The sequence below is a fragment of the Hesperophylax consimilis genome, chromosome 1 (genome assembly GCF_061612785.1).
Source record: "Hesperophylax consimilis isolate HC1 chromosome 1, BYU_Hcon_1.0, whole genome shotgun sequence".
NCBI lineage: Eukaryota > Metazoa > Arthropoda > Insecta > Trichoptera > Limnephilidae > Hesperophylax > Hesperophylax consimilis.
Window position 1 is genome coordinate 31,332,689 of NC_142836.1, and position 20,167 is coordinate 31,352,855.

Consider the following 20,167-nt stretch of genomic DNA (forward strand, 5'->3'; position numbering starts at 1 on the left):
TAACAACCGAAACATGGGATTCGGTGCTTTCTAATAACGACCCTAATATGTCTCTAAATAACTTTTATGAAATTATTCAAAACCACATTGAAAAATGTTATGAACAAAGAAAACCACCTAAAAGTAAACATAGACACATAAAACCATGGATCACACGTGGTCTAATAATATCAATACATCATAGAAATAAACTGTTTAAATCTTACAAAACTTACGAAAACCATTGCATAACCAACAATGAAACGCAAAATTACAGCAAAAGGAACCATTATATTATATATAGAAATTACCTTAATACTCTTATAAAAAAATGCAAACAACAGTACTATTCTGAACAACTCCAAAAAGCACAAAACGACTCACGAAAAACATGGAACATAATAAATGAGATCTCAAACAGGAAACAAAAGGATCACAAAATTCCCCGAAAAATTGTAACCGAACATAATATAATCTTAGAGAATGCTGAAGATATTGCAAACAATTTCAATCACTTTTTCACAAACATTGCATCTACCCTAATAGACAATAACCCTTCTCTTAGCTTACACTCTCAGAATGTATTCTCAGACTATTTAGAGACTAAAAATTCTACCTCTGAACTATCTGAATTCATGGAAATTAAAGAAGTTGAAATCTCAAACCATATTGATAACATAAGCGTTAGGTCTGCAAATGGTCCTGATAACTTAAGTAATGCTACAATTAAATCCATAAAACAACATATAACCAAACCACTACATCATATATTTAACGCATGTATCAGAAAGAGTATTTTCCCGGATTTATTTAAACTTGCGAATATCATTCCAATACACAAATCAGGACCTCGATGTAAAACAGACAACTACAGACCAATCACCTTAACTTCTCAATTATCCAAGATATTAGAAAAATGTATAAAAAGACGAATCATCGATTTTCTGGAATCTCATGCACTCCTATCAGCTAACCAATATGGCTTTAGAACCAAACTCGGCACTGACGATGCTATATTTAATTTAACCAATAGAATTTATTCTAACCTAGACTCAAATATTAAAACCCAACAATTTTTTTAGATTTAAAGAAAGCCTTTGACACGGTCAACCATAGTACTCTCTTAAATAAAATATCCAACATTGGAATTAAAAATAAATGTCTCATGCTTTTACAAAATTACATTTCGAATCGACAACAATGTACAAAAATTGGAATGTGTTTGAGCAATTTTGATACAGTAAAACACGGTGTTCCACAAGGGACTGTATTAGGGCCGCTACTCTTTTTAATCTATATAAATGATTTATGTAACATTGTTATACCTGGTAATATTTTCTCATTTGCTGACGATACTGCAATAACAGTCCAAGGAAATACATGGGAAGACACAACTAATAAGGCTAACAAATGTATTACTATTGTCAAAGAGTGGCTAGATAGAAACCTTCTTACTTTAAATTATGAAAAAACTCTCTGTATTCCTTTCTATAACACACTGAAGTCAGCTCCCAAAACTAATCTTAATTTAAGATTTCATAATGTAAATTGTAACCCTACCGCATGCTCAAACTGTAAAGAGATGAAATCAGGAAAAAATATTAAGTACTTAGGTGTAACCATAGATTCTCAACTAAAATGGACCAGCCATATAGAAAAAACTGTTAACAAACTGAGATATTTAAATTATATTTTTAAAAGAATGTGTAATATAGTTAATATAAAAACCATAAAATTAGTTTATGATGCACTAGTTCATTCATCTATTTCCTATGGAATAATTGGTTGGGGAGGAAGTTACAATAATCATCTCAAACCATTAGAAATTGCCCAAAAATCAATAATTAAGATTATGTACCAGAAAAGTAAATCTTATCCCTCCAAACAATTGTTTAGGGAAACCGATATTTTGGACCTTAGACAAACCTATAGTTTTCAATGTCTTAAATTTATATACAAGCACCCAAACAATTTTATTAAAAACTCTAATCGTTCCAGTCGAAGATGTGGCGCCTGTGAGTATGTTGTACCCCACTGTAAAACTAGACAGGCCCAGAGACACATTAGTTTTATTGCTCCAAAAATCTATAATTCAGTATGTTCAACCCTTAAAGAGACCACTCGTCAAAATCTTCATTCATATAAAAAATATATCAAAACTTGGCTCAAAACAGCCAAAATAGATATTTTTTTCTTATAAGTTATTAACAAAGCCATTAATTATACTTACAATTAATTAGCTTTAAGAGTAGATATATAATAAAGTCTGCTATGTGTTTGTTGTATCAATTAATACTTGTTGTACCAATTAATATTCATTGAGCACTTAAATATTTTTGGAATTTTAGTAAAAAGTAACTGAAATTACGGTAAAATCAATCACCATGTACAATATTTTATTTTTATTTAAACCACTGTTTTAAATATCCACATACAAATAATAATGCCCACGCACAGGCCTCGCCTTTGTGGGATTTTTTTGTTACTCTCTTTTATTTTTTGTTATTTTGTATGTACCTGTATATATATGTATCAAAAAAATTTTCAATAAAAAAAAAAAAAAAAAAAAAAAAAAGAAGCAAATAGGCCGGGTTCTATAGTTTCTCGCACCTCTTTCGTTATAGATGTTTTCCAAGTTCATTGGTAAAACAACACAATATGCCTTGTTCTACCTGTTGATATATGTATAGCTGTGACTGGAAAAACATGCTGCGGACATTTTTTTCCACTATTTCATCGTGAATATCTCCCGAGATTTTAGGTAAAACATGCAAATAGGTATGGATTGTTCTTTCCGTTGGAGTTATGTGACTTACAATAATAACTGCGGACATTTCTCTCCCCTCTTAATCATCAACCATTATAGACATTCCTCTAGTACGAGTCGTTAAGGTTACCTATATAGCCTATGTGACTGACTGGCTATTGCCAGTATTTTATAAATTGCCGTTATTATTATAATTAGGCATATTTTTCTCTTCTGTTTCATATATTTTCAAAAAGTGCACGGGAAAGTCGTGTAATGAAAAAAATAAAACCAATTTTTTTTTGGAGAATGTTGTTTAATTTTATCAACACTATAAGCATCATTTGACATAAATTCACATCACAACACAATATTATAAGCATCATGTGACATAAATTCACATCACAGCAGAACATTATGAGCATCATGTGACATAAATTCACATCGCAAAACAACATTATAAGCATCATGAGACATAAATTCACGTCACAACACAACATTACATTAAGGATGGGTTGTTTCGGAGAATTGGAACAATTCATAAAATTTCGAGGTTCTGTGAAGGTTCTATTCAAGTTTTGTTGTTATATTATTATAGGCCAGATGTTTCACAAAACTGAAATAATAACGAAACTAAAAAATCAACATTGAAAATTGATGAATTGTTGAAATTCTCTGAAACAGCCCATCCTAAAAATACAATAGGAATTTATTAATAAATTATGGTTAGATCTTTGAAGGTAGGTATATTAAATTGATCTACTATCTAAATAAAAGATTATATATTAGGTATTAAATTTTTGTTACTTACAGTAACAGAATTATTGAGATAAAAACACCATTAAAGTTAGAGATCATCACCATCATTATAAATATGCCTAAAATCACCAAAATCATAAAATATCACAACTATCAAAATTATCTAATTATTTTATAATTCAATAATAATAATCTCTAATTTCATCAGATAAATTTTGTGTGAAAAATAATTATTGTTCGTAGCTAATTCTTTGTTTCAAACTAATAATTTGAATAATATGAGCACCCAGTAAGTTCAACAAATATATTTTTTTCATTAATTGTTTTAGTTTGAACATTAATTTAAGAAGGAATTTAATAATTAAGACCCACCTGGGTTCAGAGTGCAGGATTTATTATTCAAATTACATTTCACTTTAACTAGATTTGGCAGACTCGTGGTAATTAAAATCTAATTTATTAAAAGTGAATTGTTATATAGGGTTTTCCAATAAGAGGTGTTATTTTGAATAGCCCGCTATTTCTATAGATGTTACTTTTGAAGCTGTCATTTTTTGACATAGACAAGTAAAAACTACGCCATTAATAAAAATAGAACGATACACGCTTCAACAACGCATTGAAATTATTAAAATTCACTATTATTAATTACTAGAATTCCATCGAAAAATCATCTTGGGTGATGAGGCCCATTTCCACCTCGGTGGCTTCGTCAACAAGCAAAATTGTCGCATCTGGGGTTCGGAAAACCCAAGAGTTATTGTTGAATAGCCTCTTTATCCTCAACGTATGACTGTTTGGTGCGGTTTATGGTCCGGCGTAGTCATTGGATCTTACTTTTTCGTAAATGAGGCTGGTGCAACAGTTACGGTGAATGGATTGCGCTATCGAGAGATGATTAATGATTTTTTATGGCCGGAATTGGATGGTATTGATCTGGACAACGTTCACTTTCAACAAGACGGCGCTACGTGCCACACAAGCAACGAAACCATTGATCTTTTACGGGAAAAGTTTCTTTGAATATCAAAATAACACCTCTTATTGGAAAATCCTGTACATATTTTACTTAATTTTAACTCTTTTTATCCATTTAATTGATCTAAGTTTCATCCTTTTCCGCAAGGTCTGCCGCAGAGTTGGTGTAGGCAAAAGTGCTCTTATCTGCGTCAGGGGTGGATTCTTGTTCTGTATCCCCCTGAGTGTAAAAGTCGTCTACCGGTTCTATGGCCCAGGGCTGTCGGCTTCCAGAACACCAACAGCCGTAGATGACTGCTCCCACCAAATATATTATGCTCGATATTAAAAACACGATCCTCCATTCTTCAGGGGTCTAGTAAAAAAGAAACATTGTTTAAAAAAATGTACCTATAGATATTAATTACCGTATTGCGGAAATAAGCACGTAAATAACGATATTGAGATAATAAAGAGTGTAGTTACGTTCAAAATGGTAACCGGATAAATCAACACAATGATAATTCATCACATCTTTAAAAAGTTATATAAAGTCATGGAAAGTGATGAAACAAAAACTTTATTAACTGCGTTATGTAGGTAAGGTTAGGTTAGGTTAAAAAAATCATTTTATCGTTTCTAATGACTTTATATCACTTTTTAAAAGTGTGTTGAATTGTCACTGTGTTGAGTTATCATGGAACCCTTCAAAATACATGGACTACCATCTGTCTGTTGTTTTGAAAGTAATATTACAGGAATTTTCGTTATCATAGATAAGAGAGCTGGCGATTATCAGTGTAGCTAATGAAAAACATTGCTGATAAACAAATTACCCGCAATAATAATGTTGGAGAAATACCTAACGGTCCAGATGTGCGAATCAGTTGATCGAGTTGATCTACCTCTGTCAACTAGACAATAAAATATATAAAAGAGTAGTTCTGAGCAAAACTACATGGCCTGCCATCTGTCGGTAGTTTTAAAAACAATATTACAGGTATTTTCGCTATTGTAGATAAGAGAGATTGGTGCGATTATTGGATTAGCTAATGAAAAATATGCGTGAGTCAAGTTTCATATATTGATAACATTGACTTTAAGAGAATTATTTATGTTTTGTAATGCAGAGAATAAATTTGAAAATTTGATGACATTTAAAGCTAAATACTAGCTTTTTTTATGTGATTACCGCGTCCCAACATAAGAGTCCCAACTGCTCGCCACTATCCGGAGCCAGTGGGAGTGTGGTGCAGGGCTGAAGGGAGTGGGGAAGGGAAGGATATGAGGAAGAGGAAGGTTGAGAGCAATATTTGAGGGAAATACCTTATTGGAGACAATGGCACCGGCAAGAGATGGGCTGATGATGCCGGGAAGAGTAGCCACGGTGTTAGAGAGCCCCATCAGGACGCTAGCATGCTGGGGAGCTATGTCCAGGTGATTCACACTAAGCAAACAAATAATAAAGTTACCCAAGTTTAAATATCATAAAGAACATTGAAGGAAAGTGCTTAAACATTTACTAAACATTGTCATACCTGAACCCTGACCACGCGAATCCACCCAGTCCTACAGCAATGACCAGACAAATGATGCACCCAGTTGGGTTGGGGGAGTAACTAGCAGCCATCATGAATATAGTCTGAAAACATATTACAAGTTACAAGTAAAAAGTAGTCCTTTCATTTCATATTTTTTTAGCATTTTTGGTGAGCAGCGAGTTTTTTTTTTATTTTCTTTTATTATTGATACATTTTTTTTACAATATTTTATATTTCAATTTAGTAATGTTGGCCTCACTCAAACCTTATCTTATCATTCATATTTCAAAAGAAAACACAATGTACTTAGTATGAGGGTGTGGCGTATAACCTACTTGGGCAATGAAAGCACCGCAGTTAAAAGTCTTCCTGACGTTGGTGGTGGTCATGAGGTTGCGGCTCCTCAGGCGGTCGGCCAGGTGCCCCGCCAGCTGCAGCACCACGGCCATGGCCAGGTAGGGCAGAGCAGACAGCATTCCGGTGGAGGACAGCTCGATCTGGAACCTATCTGGGGACACACAGCAGAGCGTTAGTTCAATTATTACATTCTCTCGAATCAATAAATTAGGTTTTAGCTTTCGTAAGCAGAAACCCCACTGTCATTTGTCTGATAAAAATACATGGACAAAAAATAAAATTTATTTACTAAACTGACCAGGGTATCGATGAAAGTACATAAATTGGTAGACGTGCTTATTATTATGTCTCGTCAAAGGTACATTTACGTACGCCAAACGTCAAAAAGTCATTCCACTCGAACAACGAGTGGGTCGAAGTGTTCGCGTGGAATGACTTCGTCGAGAATGGAGGCACTGATGTTTAGTAAAAATACAGACGTGGAAAGTTGAAACATAGCTTATATTTTGTTTTAATTTTGCTACATTCAAAAAATTATGTTCATAAAAGGAAAGATTCAGAAATATAAATGATGATTTAAAATATTTTGTATTTCACTTTAAAAACACTAAAAATGTAGACTGAATTCTCTAACAGTAATATAACTTTTTCGAATAATCACATTAATATATATGTCGTCATATGTATATATATATTAATCCCATGACATTCTAGGGGTTGTGTTTCCAATAAGACAATATTCAAAATATCCTATCCTAAGTAATTCCCCGTTTCCCACCCCTTATAGCAGAATTTTTACACTTCGGTGAAATTTTATACAAATAAGAGGAAAATTACTGTCTACATCTTATTTCAAACCCTTTGTGTAAAGTCAACGCCAGGTACTTCAGTTAGTTACAAAATACAATAAATAAAACCTCTCATGAAAGTCGGTAGCAGGGTAAGCAGAGTGTAGAAGCCCCAATTCTCACTGAAGTGGGCTGCCACGATAGCCCAAACCGGCTTGGATTTGAGAATCTCCTTCCAAGGGTGCTTCAGAGTCTTCCCATCTGTCACTCGATTCCCTAGAGAATCCTGCAAAGTAAAACTCATGACATCACAGCAGTAACAGTTTTTCAATTTTTCGAAGGAAGCAAATATGTAAGCCCTGACGAAACTCGAGCCAAGCAAAACTCGGCGGCTGTCTAAATGAGGTGTCCGGGGGTAAAGTGAAGTGCACTCACATCAGGATGTGAATCTATGCATATGACGGTATAAGTATAAGCAGTGGCGTAGCTAGGTAACCAAGGGCCCTGGGGCAAATTAAAAAATGGGGCCCCACTGCTATGTAAACTGACTAGGTTTTATCAAATACAAATATGAAATATACAAAAACTTTAAAAATGATAAGCTACTTAAGCTCTTTTTTGTGAACTGCAGACTGCAGGGCAGGTAATAAAAATATTAAACAGTAACACCATAAATTACAATTAATACTTGGTGTAGGTTTGGCTAATAAAACGAAATAGAGAAGATTCAGGGGTTTATTATATAAAGGTCGGGCCTACCAACTGACTAAATAACAATTATATTTACAATTTTTTCCTAGCTTTAGTTTTCGCAAAAGTATCAATGACTTTGTTTAAATCCAGGCTTGATGCGGTTTTGTTTTCAATTACTATTAGCGATAAATGTCGGAGTCGAGTTTGGCCCATCTTATTTCTTAAATATTTTTTTATTATTTTTAATTTGCTGTATCAGACGCAAGTCCTCTACATTGACTGTAAATAAGGGGTGCTGAATCTTCTAGTCGGTGAGCTGCTTTATGTTCAGGGCCTTTTCCGGTTGGTCTGATGTCGTGTATCCAAGGAAAGAGCAGTAGGTAGTCCAAGGAAGCGAGAGGTCAGAAGTCAAAGGCGGTTGTAGTAGTTCCAGCGGGAGAAGCAGTCCAGAGTGAAGCGGTCAGAGTAGATGTCGGAAGAGAGAGCCTTGAGATCGCTTTACGCGCAGTATATATAGGACTAGCGGGGGCGTGCACATATCGGTGTGCGCGCGTCTAAAATGCCCCGCGTAAACTAGGTGCATTTTTGTGCAGCTTCGTGTGTTTTCATATGACTTTAATAGTCAATATTAAAATTATTTATTCAATAGTACTCTTTACGCCGCTTCATCTCATGAAAACTGTTTTTCCCTAGCATTTTTAATGTTTTTATAATAAATTGTACAATATGAATCAGTGGGTCCTCAGACCGACATTGGTGTGAGGAAATCCTTATAACTACTTAATATTAATGTTTACATATTTCAATATTACTTTACAACATAGACGTGAGTCCAGCCTTTCAACCTGTATATTTTTATTTAGCATTGTTGCGGCGAGACTCACGCAAATCTAACATTAATTTGCGCAATTATATATGAAAAGAGAAATATTTCTAGGTTTATCGTGGCTTTACGCTGATTGGCTGACCGTTGCCGCTCACTGTTTGGCCTAGCTTTGCCTTTGAAAAGGAGAGGGGATGCTACGTAAATACTGGGTCCATGGCTTGCGATGTGCCCAGTGCTCTCGAGCCGGGGAGGGGATACTACGTAAATACTGTGTCCTGGCGCGCGTTGTGCTCAGTACTCGCCGGCCGGGTAAATACAGCTTTCTTATCCTCACATGGTCAGACATCTGCTTTGCGGCCTTTGGGTAGCATTGCGTAATGCGTTCGATACATCTGCTAAATGACCTTTCAGCTGCTGCAGAAGTGACAGGAATTGTAAAGAATAATAACATTGCTGTAAATACTTCCGTTAGGTCGCATTCTAGCACTCCATATTTGCTCATTATTTCCTTACATAATTAGAGTTAGTTGAGGTAAAACTAGATGGTAAATATTAATAAATTGAAGTGAAAAACTAGGGCCTATTATATCTGAATATTTTCTTTGGAATTTGTCACACTTTTGTAATAAAGTTGCTTCATCAACATGTAATAAAAATGTTGGTGTTAGAAAATCGAATATATGACAGACGGCACTCATACCAATAAAACGTGTATCTAATTGAGATATTACTGTGTCTAGTACAGTATTGAAAATCTCAATTTTAAATATTTTTTCTCGGTTTGGAAATCGGTGATCAGCAGCTAATTCATCAAAATGTTTTTTAACTTTTCTTTGCCTTTTTGGCCACTCGAACAACTGTGTTGACAATAGGCAGCGTCTAGTATTTTGTAATAACACAACCAAAAACGATTAATTGGCCCATATTTAGAACACGAAAAGTAGTACGATTTTGAAAAACACCTATTGTTCTGGTTGATGTCTGTTGGAAAAGGTCCTGAAGGCTGTAAAGGCCCCATATCAAGAATTTGACGTTTTTCGTTATCACTTAATATTTTGTTCGTGAAATTTCCCAAGTCATAAGAATATTTGAGGTCTGTGGTTCCTCCAAACCCTCCGCTCTTATGTGTGTCATGCAAACATCATCCACGTTCACATGATCGGCGGCGGAGGTATCTCCAACTGCAATAATTGTCGAATCTTCTTCAGTAGGCTTCTCTCAACCAACACTGCAGTTACCACATTATTTGAGTCACTATCAATAGAAATATTTTGGCCAGATGTACTTGCAAGAAGGCTGACTAAAAAACTTGTCAATTTTGGGTAATTTTTGTTTACTATCTTCTCTTTCTTGGCGTTGTTTGCGTTTAAATGCACCACTGGGTTTCTTATTTTTATCCATATTTTAATACGCTACAAGTGTCGTTGGGGAATGACGCACATATCACTATCCGTCAAATTGACAACACAAGAATTTAGGGGAATTCCCTATGCATAACTTTTGAATTTCTCTCAACTGAGTTGTCATGATTAAAGTGGGATTGCAAGTTGCAACCTGTCATGTTTATTTTGAAAATGGGAGAAATTTCCAAAAGTTCAGTTTGATCGAGATTTCTGGTAAAGATTCGAGGGCCCCCTGAGCTTGAGGGCCCCGGGGCACTGCCCCGCATAGCCCCTAGGTAGCTACGCCGCTGAGTATAAGAGATAAGTAGGTAACTTTAGATTCCAACTTTTAAAAATATTTTTAGGTTAAAAACGTTGAATTGTTTGCACGGATTTTTTTTATTTATTTAGAAAAAAATTTGTGCAGGAAAAGACAATGGAATTTCGAAAAAGGTTATTATTTATCTTTTTACTTCTACCAATGTAGGATCACCTGCAAAAGTTATTAGTTATTACCTACAGTTTACCCCTATACAGGGTTTCCCAAAAAATAGTGTCAAGCAAAAGTTCAGAGGTAGAGCACCCCTAGAAGTACGTACCCCTTATAATACCCGTACGTATTTAAGAACCCCTTATATGTTCAGTGATTTTTTGTAGTTTTCTAGTTTTGACTTTTTTTACAAAACCTTGACTTACAAGAGATTATTGGTCACACAGAAATGAATTGTTGAGATGCATGCTTGATTTTTTTTTTCTAATTAGTTGAATAGTAATGATAAAGTTGGGAGTTTTTAAAAAAGGTTACAAAATTTGTAATTCAACATTTTTTATGGCGCAATGGTATCAGATGTTCACATAACCGTTTTTGTGTATACAAGGCATACATTCAGCACGACGTAAGCGTTGACAGCCCTATTCATTATATTTTCATCATTATTATTTTCGATTTACAGGATAATTAAAAGGTCATTGTGCTACTTATCGTATCGTACCTACAAGTGTGACCTAAGACCACCGACACTGATAAGTAAAAAAATAATACCACTGACCTAAGTACTTAGGCTGGAAATAATATCACACGTAGCGCTGACGAACAATTCGAACAAACCGGGTCCTCATACGCGTCGCGTAGCACTACAACTCTTCATTAATTCACTTACTTAATACCGCAAGCGACTAACGTACACGTCGCACTAATTCCAACCATTTTTTACATTAGATTTAAAAGAAATATAGATAGCACTTGCCAGCCACATAAACTTGTAATACGAAAAATGTTGGAGTTTTCACTTTTTTTATTATTTTAATTAATCAAAATGTGCATTTTAATTTCCCGAACTATTAATACATTTCTATGTACAAAGTGCTATTACATATTTGTACTTTGTGTATTTTTGGTTTATTTTTATGCAGTTTAAAAAATACAATTACGTCGTATTATTTATATTAAGTGCCTACCCAAAAATTCATTTAGTCAAAGGATTCTGATATTTACCTGAATATATTTGAGTTCCGCAGGCGATATGTGGGGATCCAATTCTGGACCTTCCTTGACAACAACCCACCAGATGCCGAACCAAATCGTACCGATAACACCTGCAATCGAAATACATCAATAGGTATTTTCCTCTTAAGTTTTTTTTTGTTTATTAGTATTTTCTTGTTACTACGCTTTCGTACAGGCAAATGCTTGTGTAGTGATGTACCGGGTGGAAAAAACAATTATTTGTTTATTAAATTAAAATTTAATGGTATATATTACAGGCATTTACATCCTATTACTTACAGTTAACCCAATAAACAATAAGTAAAACATAAATATAATATTATACATATTAATGTGACAAAGCGCGGTCTCCTGCGACCGTTTCCACAAACAATATGTCAAACATTACCTCAAACATTTTTGTTTTCGTCCACATTTGGTCTCCTCCCTTTGTTGAAATATTGCGGCGTGGTGGGCGTGGCCATAGACATTGCGGCATTTTCAAAATTTTAATATTAATGTATTTATTTATTGTATGTTGTGAAAATTTTTATAAACATACTAATTTCGATTTATGGTGAAAATTACTGCGTAGTTCTGCGTTATGCGTAAAATTATTATTAAAATTCAATTAACTTTTAATTTTCCATGTGTTTTGAAATCTGTATTTCTTTTGTTTAAATCTTTGACAGATGTTGTAATTTTGTCAAGTTTAGGTACTAACGTTCGAAATATAAATCTCTTCTTTTGGAAGGCAATAATGATTCTGAGGCAAACATATCTGTATTTTAATTTCAGCTTCAAAAATCCTATAACAATTAAAATCATAAAGGCATATTTTTTAAATTACTGATTAATGTAAGGGTATATTGTTAATTTCAAAATAAAATGACGTTTTTAAACATTCTTTCCACTGCTACAAGTTAATAATAATTAGAACACACAAGATTTTTATCGGCACCAAAAAACACGAAAGGCGGCTTGCTTTATTTCTCCGCAGTATTCTAAAGTCTATATTTGATACACGAAGTAAATATACACATCCATTTACTTCTTTGTACGAGCTGATCATAAGTTAGTAACACTTTTGTTTCTTTAAAAAAAGACAAACATTCCCGAGTTACAAATAACCTGACAATATTTGAATAACCACTACCATCATTATAAGCGGAAAATGTTGCTTGTTTAATAATGGAGGATTGGACGGAAGTCCTATGCATCTTCCACTGTTCAGTTACTAATTAAAACTATTTTCATTTTTAATGTTTTATGATCTTGAAATTGAATTATCGAAATAATTAAATCTGTATTTCTTTGTCTAATTCCTTTATGAAAATATGTACCTACGTTTAATTTTATCAATGACACAAAAATCATCAAAACAATCTTTTTTATTGTCCAATTTCCTTATGCAAATATGTACCTATGGTATTTTATCAATTACGCAAAACACATAAAAATAGACAGTCTATTTGTATTGTGTAATTCCCTTATGAAAATATCTACCTATGTTTAATTTTATCAATGACGCAAAACACAAAAATAGACAGTCTATTTGTATTGTGTAATTCCCTTATGAAAATATTCACCTATGTTTAATTTTATCAATGACGCAAAACACATCAAAACAGACAATCTACTTTTATTGTCTAATTCCTATATGAAAAAATGGCAATAGCTGAAGGTCATTTGTACCGTGTAATTATATTTCGCTTTAATTTGCCTTATTACCCCCCATCGACCTCATAATTGTGGGCATTATTAAAAAGAGAATAATACCTATGCTTAGATAAGATATCTGGAAAATACAACAATGTAAAATTTGCACCATCTCTTTTATCAACGTGATGTTATGGTAAGTAGAGGTCCCAACACACTTACTAATAAATTTTCCATTTCCCCCCTCGATCTGGATCATAACAAAAGGTCACAAAAACACATTACGCAATACTATGATTAATTATATTTATCATAATATAATTATAGTCTTATAATTAGTTAAAAGATACGAAATTCGGTTGTGTGTTTGTAACTCCGATTCAAAGAACTCTAGAAATCTTGGATTGCTATGAATTTAAGTGACTTTTTAAAAATTGAACTGTTTGTTTGAACAAATTCCTATACTATATTGTACCTACAAGTAATATAATATTTTAATTGTCTTTTTCACAATTGGAATTATAATAACCAGTGATATTTCAAGGGTCTACGCTATTATAATTTTTATAAAAAAAATAATGCATTCAAATACAATAATATAAATATAATAACTTAAACAAGTGAAACACCTCAGCACAGGTTTTCCTAGTGAGATAGATATTCACGAAACACTATATAACATGTTTTATAAACCATTTACGGTACCTACCCAACATTCCTAATTCCTACTGTTTCCTACCGACGCGACGCGACGATTGGTACTTAGAATATACTGTATCTTAAGGAGAAGAAAAGATCAAGCGATCTATTACAAGAGATATTAGGAATAAGGAAAAGGAGGCCTTTACCTCACAATGGTGCTTGTTTCTTGTGGTTTCAGTGGGCATTATTAATAATTTTAGATGTACATCTAATAAGCACTGTTAATGTTAGAGATTTCCACAACACGAACTGTTTTGCAATCACCACACGATACTATTTAATGTATTTAACTTAGGGATGATAATTTGCTCTATTTTACGGAATTTTCAAGAGATTAATTGTTACGAGAAGCGAAGTAATATGCAAAGACCATACGATTAAAATTTGAACATAAAACCAATGATAATTGCGTTGTTCTTCTTTTTTAATATTTTCGTTCTTCTAAAGCAAGACTTTTACAAAAGGAACAAACAAGTGAAAAAGCAATGTGAGTAGGAAATGAAATGTGGCATAATCATAAAACTGTTTCAATATTAAACACCTACCTTACACTCCACGATATAAATACTTGCATACTTGCAGTACATCAATTTTGTTTTGTAACTTATGTTATCCTTGTGTAAACTGGATAGAAAAATAAGTAAATGAAACAGTGTGAATTACCAAAGACATAGAAGATACTCGGCCATCCAACAGTGGTGGCTAGATAACCGCTAAGAGGCATGGACACGACGGTGCCGACGTAGCTGCCGCTGAAGGCGAGCGTGGCAAGGCGAGAGCGCTCAAGGGGCGGCGCCCAACGTGCCCACACGGCGTGGATGCAGGGGTAGGTCACCCCCTCGAACAGGCCCTCCACCACGCGCACCGTGATCAGCAGCGAGGTGCTGAAGTGAGCCAGCAGGGGCGTCAGAAGCGTGAGGATGGCTGTCATGCCTATCCCGATGCCGAACACCCTGGAAGCAATAACACATCCCTTTTAGATTTTGGTCAAACTGCAGAGATAGGAACGTTACCACGCGGTGCAAAAGGGCGCCAGTAGCGGGATGGTTATGCCCAGTTATGCCAATGTTATAACTACTTCTGTGAAATTGTAAGATTTGTAAGCAGGTACGTAAATACCTACCTACTTAATTACAAACAATATATATATTTTATGTTTTTTTTTCAATTTCAAATAAGGAATTACATCATTTGTCAAAAGAAAAGTTACTACTTTACTGACAATTCTCTTTTCAAACTTTCTTCAGGAAGGTAGGTACTTACCATAATATTGAAATAATGCGAATAAATTCTTAGTCCAAATAAACACGACGTTTCACATTTGATAAAATAATCATTAACCATCAAAACGGCTACCATATTTAACAAATTTTCAGAGACGAAATGCAAATTCGCTATTCTCAGTCAATTAAAATTGATTATTAATTTTAAAGGATGCCTAAAAACATTAATATATATGTGACACCTAACAAGTTGGAATACCGCACTGTTCCCAAACGTCTAGAACACGCGGGACTATGGCATCCTCGATTGGGGTATGTTGCGAAACTCGTGGTAGAGGGAAGGGGAAGGAGATGGGGAAAAGGAAATTAATGAAATACCTGTCTATTCAGATCTTGTCACCAAACACGGTCAAAGCAATTTTAAGCAATATTTCGATTCTGAATAGTAATCTTTCACCAGGGCGATACTAAGAGTATCTTCCACTCTAGACTTATACTGTGTTCAGATAGGGTAACTATATCGCTGGCCGGTTGGACAACATTGTGAGACGGGTTAAGGAAGGGTTTTGAATGGAAATGAAGGAGGAAAGACAGAAGCCCATAGCTCATTCCACTTAATAAATAAATAAAATTGTTACGTCAATGCAATGGAAAGCAAATTAAATATTCCTCGTAAAGACCAATAAATTATTAAGGCGATGCCATACGTAGTAATGCAAAATCATGTGCTTTTGGTTTGAAAATTTGGTCGCCTAGAAATGTTTCAGATGCTTTAATTAAATACTGCGAGTAGAATACATCTTGGCCTTTGAAATAATCGAGTATTTTTTAGATAAGTCTTTTTATAAGCCCAGAAAAAAATAATGTATAAGGCCTATGAAAACTGCTTTAAAGTTCAAAATCTCCTACTTACAAACCCATTTTCGGTTATGATTTTATTGTATAATGTGGCAAATTAAGTTATTTATAAAATGAACGAAAAAAAAAAAAATATTTATGCCTGAACATCCACAAAAAAAAAATAAAAGGCACTTTTTGGCCATGTTTTTTTCTTCCATAAATCAAAACAGGCGGATGGTGTTAAGCGGGAATTTAAACCTAATCGCCTTCTACGTAAGGGTTGTTATTGATAGCGGCTCAATTTCAAATACTACACAACGTAGTGCATCGCCTCGACTAATAACATTAATTTTCCAAGAACACTATCATAAATTAATATTAAGTATGTCAAATAATAAAATAAAAAACACAATTCAAAGTCAATAATTATAATCGATTGTAATTTATGGATAATCCTATCAACATTGATTATGTCAAATAATAAAATAAACACAATTCAAAGTCAATCATTATAATCGATTGTAATTTGAAATCATGAAACGAATTACATTGCACAGCGTTTTGTTTATGGGCGCTTTATTTATCAACAATTATTATTTAAAACATATGAAATCCATTCGAACCGAATCAGTACCGAGGCGTAAACTCTAAATAAATTGAAATGTAATTTGTATATTGTATATGCCGTAGTTATGGTTTGGTTTGGTAGTACCTAAGTGCCTACTCACTTGTTGCCTCCTAATCTCGCTGCGAGCCAACCTCCGGGCAGCTGGGTGACGATGTAGCCGTAAAAGAAGGAACTGAGCACCAGGCCTTTCATGTTGCTATCCCAATCGAACTCTGGACCCTGCAAATTCAAAATAATTAGGTACCTACGTGTTTGACATGTTCTGTGAACATAGACCACGCGTCCAAAAAAGTATGTTTCTATTTTTTTCTTATTTAACAAATCAAAACCAAAATTTCCTCTTAAACCATGAGATTTGCAAGTCGGTAATTAAATACCTTTCTACTTTATTATAAACCAAATTATATTTATATACTATAATTAATATATATTAACATATTAATAATAAAAAAATTCAAATAAGGAATTACACAATTTGTTTAAAGCAATGTCACTTCTCAATGACAATTCTTTTTTCAAACTTTCTTAGACGAGTTGTTTCATAGAATTTGAACAATTCATCAAATTTCAAAGTTAATTTGCGAGTTCGGTGAATGTCCTATTCAATCTCTGTTATTAAATCATTATAGGCCAGTTACTTGACAGAGCTTAAATAATAACAGAACTTGAAAAGAATTTTCACAGAACTTGAAAATTAACTTTGAAATTTGAAGAATTGTTCAAATTCTCCGAAACAACCCGTTCTTGACAGCTAGGTGCCATAATATTGATTATTCTGATTTGACAGCTCATAGTAGAATGGACGCTCAGGCGAACTCTGGCGGGATAGAAAGGTAGTATCCAACACGGCCACCATATTGAACCGGAAAAGGTACACACAAACACATTTACAAACATGAAATGCCAAACGGTCTAGTTAAAACAGAACTTCGCTACGCTCAGTGCAAAATATGCGCCCGCAATCAATAAATGTGAGGCGGAAGAAAAATGAGATTCTGAAAATTCCGATTTTTCACTGAATTGCACAGATATGATACTTAAAGGAAAGGTTGTTTCATAGAATTTGAACAATTCATCAAATTACAACGTTCATTTGAATTTCCTATTCAAGTTCCGTTATTATATATTATAGGTCAGTTATTTTACAGAACTGAAATAATAACAGAACTTGAAAAGATCTTTCACAAAACTTGAAAATTAACTTTGAAATTTGAAGAATTGTTCAAATTTTCCGAAACAACCCGTCCTAAAAGTACTTCCCAAGCATTATCTCCCCTTGTGAAGTAATCCGGTAAACAGAAAAATGACTTATAAATGGGGGACAGATTAATATACTTACATAGGAGAGGGTTCCATTTGGCAGAATGAGGGTTCTGTTCTCCGTCATGGCCACGACGGCGATGGACAGATTGACCCTGAGGGCATAAACGTTGAAGAAGCCGAAAAAGGCCAGCACGGCCACCACGTACCGTCGCCTCTTCCAGAATCTCCAAGTGGGGGCCTCCTGGTCTGCGTGGGCATTGCTAAACACACAACACAGATATGTTAGATTATGTTGATACATGACAACTGGAACGGAAAATACGGTAATAATACTAACGACAGGAATTCGAACCAACGTCATCCTAATAAAGGGGATCCACAGTGATCGCATGCAGTCTCAACTGCATGGAAAAAAATGAGTATGGATTTTTTTAATCAAAATACTGTTAAAAATGTGACTGCGTACCCATTTCCTAGTGAAATATTAGTCATTCAGAATACATCTGAACACCTGTTCACGCAGGTGGCCTTGTCCTAATAAATATAATGGATAAGGTGCGAAAATATTATAATTTTTAAGAACACGTTTTCGGATTTCCTCATAGCATAGTCGTGCTTTAATGATAGTTTGTATGAAATTTGTCAATTCATTCGTCATAGGCTTTCAATCCCGTTTTTAACAAGAAGACGATTTAACAAGATTTTTAATAAAATTACAATATTTCATATCAGTAAGTTTTCTCCTTGTGCTAAGGTGCGACCAGTAACATTATATCAAATGCCTACACAAATAGCATAATTTAATTCATTGGTTCAGTCCACACGAAGCCCGCACAACGCGCCGAGCAGCTCCCAAATAGCAAAAGGGAAAATAAAGTGTACGGGTCTTCATGTGTAAGTTGGTTAATTCCCGCGGCTCTGGGCGTTGAGCGGGCGTACTGTCCTCTCTCGTCTAGAGAAGTTATCAAGAGGAGAAATTATTCCAACACGAGGGAGTTGCTATGCTAACCCCACTTCGTGATAAATCGAAATACTAGAATGAACAAATAGTTAATGAAATTTAAATCCCGTAAAACAATAAAATAGAAAACCAACCACTCGCATTTACTTTCATTCGAAAACAAATAAAAGATTTCTGCGGGCTAAATAAAGACGCTGTTGTACGCAATAATAAATAATTAATTTAATAATTGTTATTATTGAAATTATAAAGGCAAATGTGTTTAAATAATTTAATGACGAAAGAGCATAATTTTGCGATTTATCACTAAATTATAACATAATTATCTGACCTGTACCCGGCATTACTCGACTTTTCGCTACTTTCAATAAATATAATATCCATGTATTATATATATTTAAACCTTCCGGAAGAAATTCTCTAAATGACAGTGAAAACTCTATCAAACTCAGTTGAATAGTTTTACTAAGCGCACAATCAGAGAGACGCGGATAGTTACTTTATTTTATACTATTTAGCGATAAATTATAATAAATAACAAAGTAATCAATATAAACCACTCTCATTACTTATTATGAATTGTTAAATAAATAAAGAATCACCGGGAATCGGCTTGTTGGAAAATAGGACGTGCGTTATCGTTCATGGTAAGGCACACAGTGATAAGGTAAAGGTATTTTGGGCAGACACATCGTTGGCTTTGTAATATTTAGAGATAATCTACCAAAGGCAATATTTGGTTTTATTGTAAGATATATGGGTTGATAAACAATAATTACAGCTTTCACCTGTTCCTATCCAATGATAATAATATATTGTGAACCGGGAGATTGGAATAATTTTATTATAGGCCCATAACTTACAATCTACAGTGTAGATTCTACACGAATGCGGATTAAGTCGATGTCATACGTAGTAATGCAAAATCATGTGTTTTTGGTTTGAAAATTTGGTCGCCTAGAAATGTTTCAGATGCTTTAATTAGATACTGCGAGTAGAATACATTTTGGCCTTTGAAATGATCGAGTATTTTTTAGATAAGTCTTTTTATAAGCCAAGAAAAAAATAATGTAAAGGCCTATGAAAACTGCTTTAAAGTTCAAAATCTCCTACTTACGAACCCATTTTCGGTTATGATTTTATTGTATAATGTGGAAAATTAGGTTATTTATAAAGAGATCGAAAAAAAATTAAATATTTATGCATGAACATCCACAAAATAAAATAAAAGGTACTTTTTGGCCATGTTTTTTTCTTGCACAAATCAAAACAGGCGGATGGTTAAGCGGGAATTTAAACCTTATCGCCATCTACGTAAGGGTTGTTATTGATAGCGGCTCGATTTAAAATATTACACGACGTAGTGCATCGCCTTAA

The 20,167-nt window shown here is 34.1% G+C and overlaps 1 protein-coding gene across 3 annotated transcripts in view; it reads right to left on the reverse strand.

The window, feature by feature from the left end:
• Positions 1-2,940: 2,940 nt before the first annotated feature.
• Positions 2,941-20,167, reverse strand: part of MFS9 (major facilitator superfamily transporter 9) — a 29,868-nt gene continuing 12,641 nt past the window's right edge. For 2 of the 3 annotated variants that reach the window (XM_089632392.1, XM_089632374.1), the window contains exons 2-10: positions 17,906-18,089; positions 16,667-16,785; positions 14,539-14,828; positions 11,524-11,624; positions 7,257-7,413; positions 6,318-6,490; positions 5,980-6,083; positions 5,768-5,888; positions 2,942-4,817 (exon numbers count right to left, since the gene is read on the reverse strand). In XM_089632392.1, coding sequence (XP_089488518.1) covers positions 4,587-4,817; positions 5,768-5,888; positions 5,980-6,083; positions 6,318-6,490; positions 7,257-7,413; positions 11,524-11,624; positions 14,539-14,828; positions 16,667-16,785; positions 17,906-17,953 — 1,344 coding nt within the window. In that variant the 5' untranslated portion in view covers positions 17,954-18,089 and the 3' untranslated portion in view covers positions 2,942-4,586. Of the gene's footprint in view, positions 4,818-5,767; positions 5,889-5,979; positions 6,084-6,317; positions 6,491-7,256; positions 7,414-11,523; positions 11,625-14,538; positions 14,829-16,666; positions 16,786-17,905; positions 18,090-20,167 lie in introns of all 3 variants that reach the window. The other variant, XM_089632383.1, reaches the window with a different exon arrangement.